Here is an 8,119-nt window from a genome sequence, read left to right as displayed (position 1 = left end):
TCCTCCAACCACTGTCATCTGACTATTATGATCCTTTTGACATCCATCTCTCATCGACTACAACCTTTCGACACCGTCACCTGGATAGGGACCTTCCAACATTCGTTGCCCACCAACTATATTTCTTTCAACCTTCATTTCTTGTTGACTATAGTCCTCTGACTAACACCGCCCAACTGCAATAATCTTACCATTGCCATCCGACTGTGACCCTCTAACCACTGTCACGTAATTGCAATTCTTCTAACTAACATCATCCATTGAGTATGATCCTCATACCATTATTGTCCAACTATGATCCTTTGACCACTCATGTGCAATTATGGTCATCGGACCACCATCGGTTGACTACAATCCTTCTCACCAGCATCCCCCACCAACTACAACCCCCATACCACCATCGCCCTACTACAATCCTTCGACCACTATCATTAGATTATGATCGTCAAACCACCTTCACCCAACTATAGTCATTCTGACATCCATCACCCGCCAACAATGGTCCTCAAATCACAATTACCCAACTACAATCTTATTTACCTTCGTCGCTTGATGACTATGATCCTTGAACCACTACGGCCCTCTTACCTTGGTTGTCCACCAATTATAGTTCTTCGATCTACGTCTCCCACCAACTACGATCATCAGATAATCGTCACCCGAATACAATTCTCCAACACCATCACTCGACTACAGTTCTATCAAACACCATCGCCTAACTACAATCCTGCAAACATCACCGCCCGACTACGATCCTTCCGATCTTTATCGCTGCCAACTACAGTCCTCGTACCTCGATCACCTGCTAACTACAACCCTCTAACATTCATAGCCCACTGACTGCGATCATTCGACCACTATATCCTTTGACCATCGTGGCTCAATACATTTTTCCTGACCTCCACACCCACTGACCATGATCATTTTGATCTCTTCCATCTGCCAACTATGATCCTTCTAACCTACGTCGTTTGTAGACTACTATCCTTCGACCTCCATCACTCATCAACTACGGTCCTTTCAACCTCTGTTGCCAGTTAATAATAATTCTTGAATCATTAACACTCGAATATGGTGTTTCATTTATCATTACCTGACTACGATCCTTCTGACCTCTATTGCCCACCCACTATAATCCTCTGACCTCTGTCACATGCTAATTACGGCCCTCCGACCATTGTTGCCTGCCTTTGGCCCATCAACTTATTGTCTCCTAACCAATGTTGTATGACTATCTAAAGTCTACCGACTTCATCATCAACCATCGTTAACAAAGCCAGCAAATGTCATCACATAGGATATCAATGTACGTCATCGATATCAACTCTAACTCCCAACTTCAACGCCCGAATTTATACTAGATCCCTACCAAAGGGATCTCCCAACTTCAATAATGTAATATATATTTTATTAATACCTGCACCCGATGAAAAGCTTCACTTATAACCAAATATAAATATATGTGAAATCATTTTAACTAGTTCAAACCCTATGATTTTTCACTTTCATGATTTTTTCACATAAAAAATATGTTCTCTCTAACAATTCTTACGACCCTCTATTATCTATGTGTTGGATATTCGTGCAAAGTTGAGATGTTAAACTTTATATATCTCTATCTTCAAAAATATTAATGCACACAACAAGACATAAGCAACAAAAAAATGAAAATTTTAACATAAATATGAGTTGATAAAATTAGTGAGATAAAAAAGGAAAAAAAGGTAAGCCTAAATTAACATGAATAGACATTAACAAAATGATTTATGAAGATTATTTTTAAAATCTCAAAAACACTCAACAAAAATGAATGAAAAATAAGAATTCATAAAACTAACCCCAAATACTCAAAGACAAGATTAATGATGATTATATAATTGCATATTATTAGTGCCTCACATAATTGCTTTCTCCAAACAAGAAAGTGAACTATTTGAGAAGAACACTATTCGCTTTCTTTTCTTGGGTACTGTTGACAATAATTAACCGCGGCAAACAAAGTACCTCTAGCGATGTGTAACAGTTGAACTGGAACTGACAAATGGGTTGGCATATACAAATACTAAACTCCATACAGATGTGCTACTAATGCAAAATTCAGCATGCTTAAATCGCACACCCTCAAGGGCGGAATCAGCCTTAATTTTCGGGGGGGGGCAAACTTATAAGTAAAAGTGTAGAATTTGGCTCGACCCTTATTTGTCCATATCCTTGATCATTGTACGCTTCGAAGATATGCGAGGGCCCAAAGGAGCAACGCTCCCTGGCGGGGAGCGACTTGTCCGAAACAAATTTTGGTTGTAAGGATTTTTTTGGATTCTTTTTACTATTTCTTTTTGTATTTGGTTCATTGTTCTCTAACAATAACACCTCTACACAATGTGTTTAACAATGTGTTTAATTATGCTAGGGGCAATTGCCTGAAGACCATAATATTTTAAAACTTTTAGGAGGGACAATTGCCTAAAAATTATTGTAATAAAGACTAAAAAATAGATGGAAGGAGATAAATTATCTAAGGAATAATATAATAAAGATTTTTTTTTTAGGGGGCAATTGTCCCTCTAGGCTTAAGGTGGATCCGCCCCTGCACACCCTTAGATGTGAATGCCAGACCATGAAATATCGGTTGGCATGCAAATTCGATGGGCCGAATTAGAATAGACTAGAAAGAGATCATTTTTGTATCACTTGAGAATCCATGACAAAAAATGGATTTTTATAGAAGTAAAATAGATGAATTATGCAGACAACCTTCTTAACAAATAATATGTATGTGTCACTATAAAATAAAGTACAGAAACAAAAACCCTTACAGATTTTCCAACCATGTCCATGATGAACAGATTTGTGTACATCATCATCAGCCAAGAAGCTTCTCATTGCTCACAACACAAATAATAACACAACTTCAACTTTAGCAGAACCAGACTCTCACAACAACATCATTTCCTGGTAAAAGAGGTACCTGACTCTTCAGAGGATGGTTGAAGTGAGCTGATTCTGATCTTATACTTTTTTGAACACCCGGCACCATTGCCCGAGCTTGTATCACAGTAATCAGATCCCAATGAAGGCAAAGGGAAAGTTTCCTCATAAGCAATACCAATGTAGCTTCCACACTTCCTGCATCTGAGCTTTGTTCGATGCCTGAAAAACCCCCATGAATTGATTGAATTGAAGTATGGAAGACAACTAACCTCATCTGTCTGAGAGAACCTGCTCTCATCAATCGAATAGAATGATACAATCCCCTTCTTGATGATCTTTCTGTACTTCAATCCAATATTGTTTGTATTCCGTAAAGAGGAGTTCAAATTTAATGAGTAGCCACAAGAACCACAGCTGTGAATTCATCAACTGCATTAGAATTTTCAAAAATTTAATAACAAGGCATTTCTTAAAATTCATCAAGGCAACAATTATAAGTGGGGTTATAGGTATAAAACTCCCTACAGTTTTTTTTTTTTTTTTTTGAAAAATTATAACTGTTTAAAACTTTATAAACAAGACAATAACCTTACACTATTTTGCAAATAAGGACGACTAATCTTTATATATATGCATAATTACAAGGGCATTCGTAAAACCATGACATCGAAATATATGCTAAGTTTCAACTCTAGTAATTGCTTTTAATTATTATTGAACCCTAAACCTTTAAATCCTCAAAACTATGATTACTATTGAAGTTTGATATATAATCAACCTTGTTAATATTGCAGGGTTTTATAACAAAGCCTAAACCTAGGGTAACTACTATACATGTTAACCTAATGATAGACCAGTGGGACCGGCCCAAGGAGGACTTGTTTACTCTAGGCAGCCAAGCTAGTCGCCGGCCCCCTTGTGGGGCCCATTACTTGAAGAGGAGGAGGCGGATTACGCAGGTCTTGATTTAGGGAATGGTTGTTTAGTAAATCAAAGCTGTATTTGTATGTTTTAAATAGATGAGATTGTCTAGGGTTAGGATTATCTTGATGTTTGCTGAATTTTGGAGAGTTCCTAGGGTTTGTTGGGTTCTAGCCGCCGGCTAGATATTTGGAGAGACGGATCCTCCTCTCCAATTAAGGATCAAGGGTATCTTGTTCGTTTTCTTTCATCTTTTATCAATTAAAAAGGTTTATTTCTAGTTATTTCTTCCAAATTCTTCTCCAATCTTTTTTTGCAAGTGCTGACATTCAAATTCAGCAAGGAAAACTCTTGTTCCTACAAGAGTTTCCTATCACCTAACTTTAAAAATTATGTTTTTTTTATCACATAAAGATCAAACTTTTGGGAGTTCTAATGTTCTATACAAATAATCCCAAAAATTGTCAGAAGTGCGATAAGTACAGATTTATTTTAAGAAAAAAAAAAAGCTTATTCAACCCACCATAAATAATGCCAACAAAAAAGTATGTATGGATACCCTAACGTAATTTACATCAGGAAGGGCTTAAGAGCTCTTATATTTACACTGAGATTAATACTTTTATATATGTTATCATCAATAGCACTAATCTTCATACAAAATCAACAGGTCTTAAGTCCATCTCAATGCAAATTATATTAGGATATCCATGCACAAATTTTTTACAATGTCAACATTGATTGAATTTTTTTAATTTTCTACTCATTAAAATATAGTATTAAACATCGTGAGAAGGATGGGTTGAAGATTGCTTAAGTTGAGTACGTTGGGAAAATAATAGCTTTATTTTAAAGGCTACATCTTTTTTCCTTCTATTGAGCTAAAACTCGAGGGACTGTTTGGCTGCCAAACAGGATTTTGTAATTCCTGCAAATCCAGATTCAATAAGTCTTGAAAAGATTAAAACCTCAAAAGTGTTTGACTTGACTTGTTGAATCCCGATAAATTGTTTGCCAATTTGTTTCAAGATTTAAGATTTCTGAGAAGAGAAATCGTTAAATCCGTTAAATCCTATGTGCAATGGAATTTAAGAAATCTTGAATTTAATCAATAATGAGGCTGAAACAGGATTTATCGAAACAGTAGAATTTAAAGTTCCAATTATTCTGTTTGGCAGGATTTAAGCTAAACCTTGCTTAAATCCTGTTTAAATTTACAGATCAAACAGCTCCTAAAACCTACTAAACTAAACTAAGCTCCGATTTCTCTGATTTGCTACTAAACTCCTAGCTCAAACTAAACACGTACTCAACCTAGACGGAAGTTAAAGCAAAAAAGTCAATTATTATTCAAAAGGAGTAAAGTATCCCATCAGCAAAACAATCACAGGGATTAGGGATTTATGCCTATCTCTAAGAGGAAGAGGATGTTGCAGTGATAAGAGCTCATCGATCGAAGTAAAAACAAAAACAAAAACAAAAAAACACTTTAGAAACGCGGAATAGGAAAACAAGAATACCTGTAAGTGACATCTCTCACCGACGAAACCGAATCGATACTGGGCGATGACATCCCTCTCCCATTGCTTCCTTCCAGAAACATCCTCAGTCGATTTGGGAACAAACTGAGTATGTGTATGTGTGTGCGAGATAGAGAGAGAGGGGGAGAGAGAGTTGGGAACAAACTGAGAAAGAGATTGAGAGAGAAAGAGTCGAATTTGACAGAGGAAAAACAGTAGAGAGGCGAGAGAGACGACGGAAGAAGATCGTCTCGATCTTTTAGAATGAATCATCCACCTGCACTGCAACATGCACAGGCAACTGGCCAAATTTTATGTCCTGGTAAGTAAGTAGTCAAATTTTATGGTTTCTTTTTAGAGTGCAGAAGTTCTGCCTCGAAATCCCGTGCAAGTTATTTCGATCCGGATCCGGATCCGGGTAGAGTAGGAGCGACTCCGAACGCGTCGGCAGAAAATAGAAATTATATATTTAAATTTCCATCCAATTATAAGTGGTGTGAAGTTAAAAAACTAATAATAAAAAAAAAAACTCAAAAAAGAATCTCCAAACAATTCGAGTATAGTCCATTTAGCCGCAGGGTATTATATTATTCTAATTTGATATCTCAATTATATAAAATTTATTCAAAATAATTTATATTATAATTATGATATAAAACTGATCCTAATTTAATCTCTTGACTTCACAAAATTAATTTTAAATTTACTCAAAATTATACTTTTGAATCCATTTTGTAAAATTTCAAATAGTCAGGGGACCATTTTGAAAATTTACCTATTAAAAAATGTCATTTTAGACTTCGGAGTCAACTATCAATATCATTTAACTCGTTTTTGCTATTTATTATATATATTTAATATTTACCTATTAAACTATACAATACTCTATTGAAATATTTCTAATTAAATCTAATTCCTGATTTCCTTAAAAACTAAATAGAAAAAGTTCATTTGAGAAAACTCTGATCAAAATTCTTATAAGAATGCATCAAGATTTTTAATCTTATTGATTATAATTTTGACTTTTTAATGAATTTTTTTATTTTGCAAAATCAATATTCATTTTTTAAATATTAAATTAATCCAATCATGAAATAAAAATAATATAAAGATCATCAATGATATTATTAATTCACTTGCTAAAATTATAAATTATAATGAAATTATTTGGTATTCTTTCTAATATATGCTCATTTAACTAAAATCAATCAATTTCATTATTAAAGTCAATTATTATCGAATCAAAATTTTTAAAATTTTCTTTCAAGATTCATATGGAAAGATTGCAACTTTTTATAAAAATAATTATAAAATTTGTGGAGAAAATATTTTTTTTTTTAAAAAGCTACTATAAAAAAAATAGCTTTAAGGAAATAAGCAAAAAAAAATAAAATCAACAAAAAAATAATGATCAAATATATGTGTGAAAAATAAAGCAGTAAGAAAGTTATCTCAAATTAAATTTAAATTTAATTAATCATTAATTAAAATATTAAAATTCATCAAATACAACCCTAACGAAATAAAGTGCCACGTGTCACGCTTTCCTTTAATCCACTTAGCATGTCATCTTCCCGTACAGTTGATGAATAAGTAAAGGTCGATAACAATCATGATATCGGCCGTAATAAATAAAGTTCATTGGGAAATCCGTATGACATCACTTTTTTTATAGAAATCATTTTTTTTTAATAATCAAATATATTCTTATAGTTTTTTTCTTAGTTGGGTGAGACTGAGAAGGTGAGCTGTGCAATTTTAACAATTTCAGACTAACAATGAAAAAAGAGGCAATCCAAATTAAAATAAAGAAAATTAATATGACAAAAATAAAATTTACACCATTTTCACTGCCATTGGTATTAGTGTAATTTTAAAAAGTTGGTTATATCATAAGTGATAAGGCATATTTAGATTCTCTGTAAACATCTCATATAATTATCAAATTCAGTGATCTAATTAAAATAAGATAATTGAAATTAAGTAAATAAGAGAGAATTTCATTCATTGTATGATAAATTATTTGGTTTTATTAGAATTTATTTATTTAGTATTATTAAATTGTAGTAATGCAACTATAATTCTATTTCTCCTTATTATTCACTTGTGAATGTGACCAATGATCATGGAAGAGGCTAGAAGCTTCTGAAGTTATGGTTTATTCAAGATTTTTTTTTTTTTAATTTATAATATTATTAAAAATTTACATTGATTGAGTGTATGTTTGTTATTTTAGTTTTGAAATAAAAATTTAACATATGCAAAAAAATGTAAGAGATCAAAATTTTTTATATATGAAAAATTCAAGAATTAAAAAAAATAAGAGGGACGGCTAATTACATTAATTTATTATATTGAAGATAAAAGAATCATTTTTTTCTCATAATTAAAGTAGAAGGATTATATATAAATAAGTATAAATACACTGATGTTTAATGAAAAATTATATATCAGATATCTAGTCAATCGTCATTGAACCTCCGCCCAACAGATCGTTGCTAGACCTCTCTGTCTGACGCCTCCACCAAACCAGCAGTTATCAGACAGCAATCGTACTTTCACAGACCAACCGCTGCTTTATCGTTGTCATCGAACCTTTGCCAATTGACTATTGCATGATGTCTAGGCAGGACTATGCCACTATTTCCTTGCATTTTTTGAACTCTTGTAATATCACCATCTCCCAGAAAAGCTAATATTTATAACTCTCACATGCATAGCGAGATTTTTTCAATTTGACAAGATCT

At 33.2% G+C, this 8,119-nt stretch overlaps 1 protein-coding gene across 2 annotated transcripts; it reads right to left on the bottom strand.

Moving 5' to 3' along the window:
• Nucleotides 1-2,702: 2,702 nt before the first annotated feature.
• Nucleotides 2,703-5,691, bottom strand: LOC110101491 (uncharacterized protein At4g08330, chloroplastic-like). 2 transcript variants are annotated; one of them, XM_028700537.1, is made up of 3 exons: nt 5,373-5,691; nt 3,201-3,345; nt 2,991-3,126 (listed from the first exon to the last, which is right to left on the bottom strand). In XM_028700537.1, the coding sequence occupies exons 1-3, from the start codon at nt 5,453-5,455 to the stop codon at nt 3,094-3,096; spliced, it is 261 nt and encodes an 86-aa protein (XP_028556370.1). In that variant the 5' UTR covers nt 5,456-5,691; the 3' UTR covers nt 2,991-3,093. The 2 variants fall into 2 exon arrangements, with proteins under 2 accessions (XP_020685070.1, XP_028556370.1); XM_020829411.2 differs by having other exon boundaries at nt 2,703-3,345; nt 5,373-5,684.
• Between the last annotated feature and the right edge of the window lie 2,428 nt (nt 5,692-8,119).

The sequence above is a fragment of the Dendrobium catenatum genome, unplaced genomic scaffold, assembly GCF_001605985.2.
Source record: "Dendrobium catenatum unplaced genomic scaffold, ASM160598v2 fragScaff_scaffold_1553, whole genome shotgun sequence".
Lineage (NCBI taxonomy): Eukaryota > Viridiplantae > Streptophyta > Magnoliopsida > Asparagales > Orchidaceae > Dendrobium > Dendrobium catenatum.
Note: the sequence above shows the minus strand (reverse complement) of the source record. Positions and strands in the feature narration are given on the sequence as shown.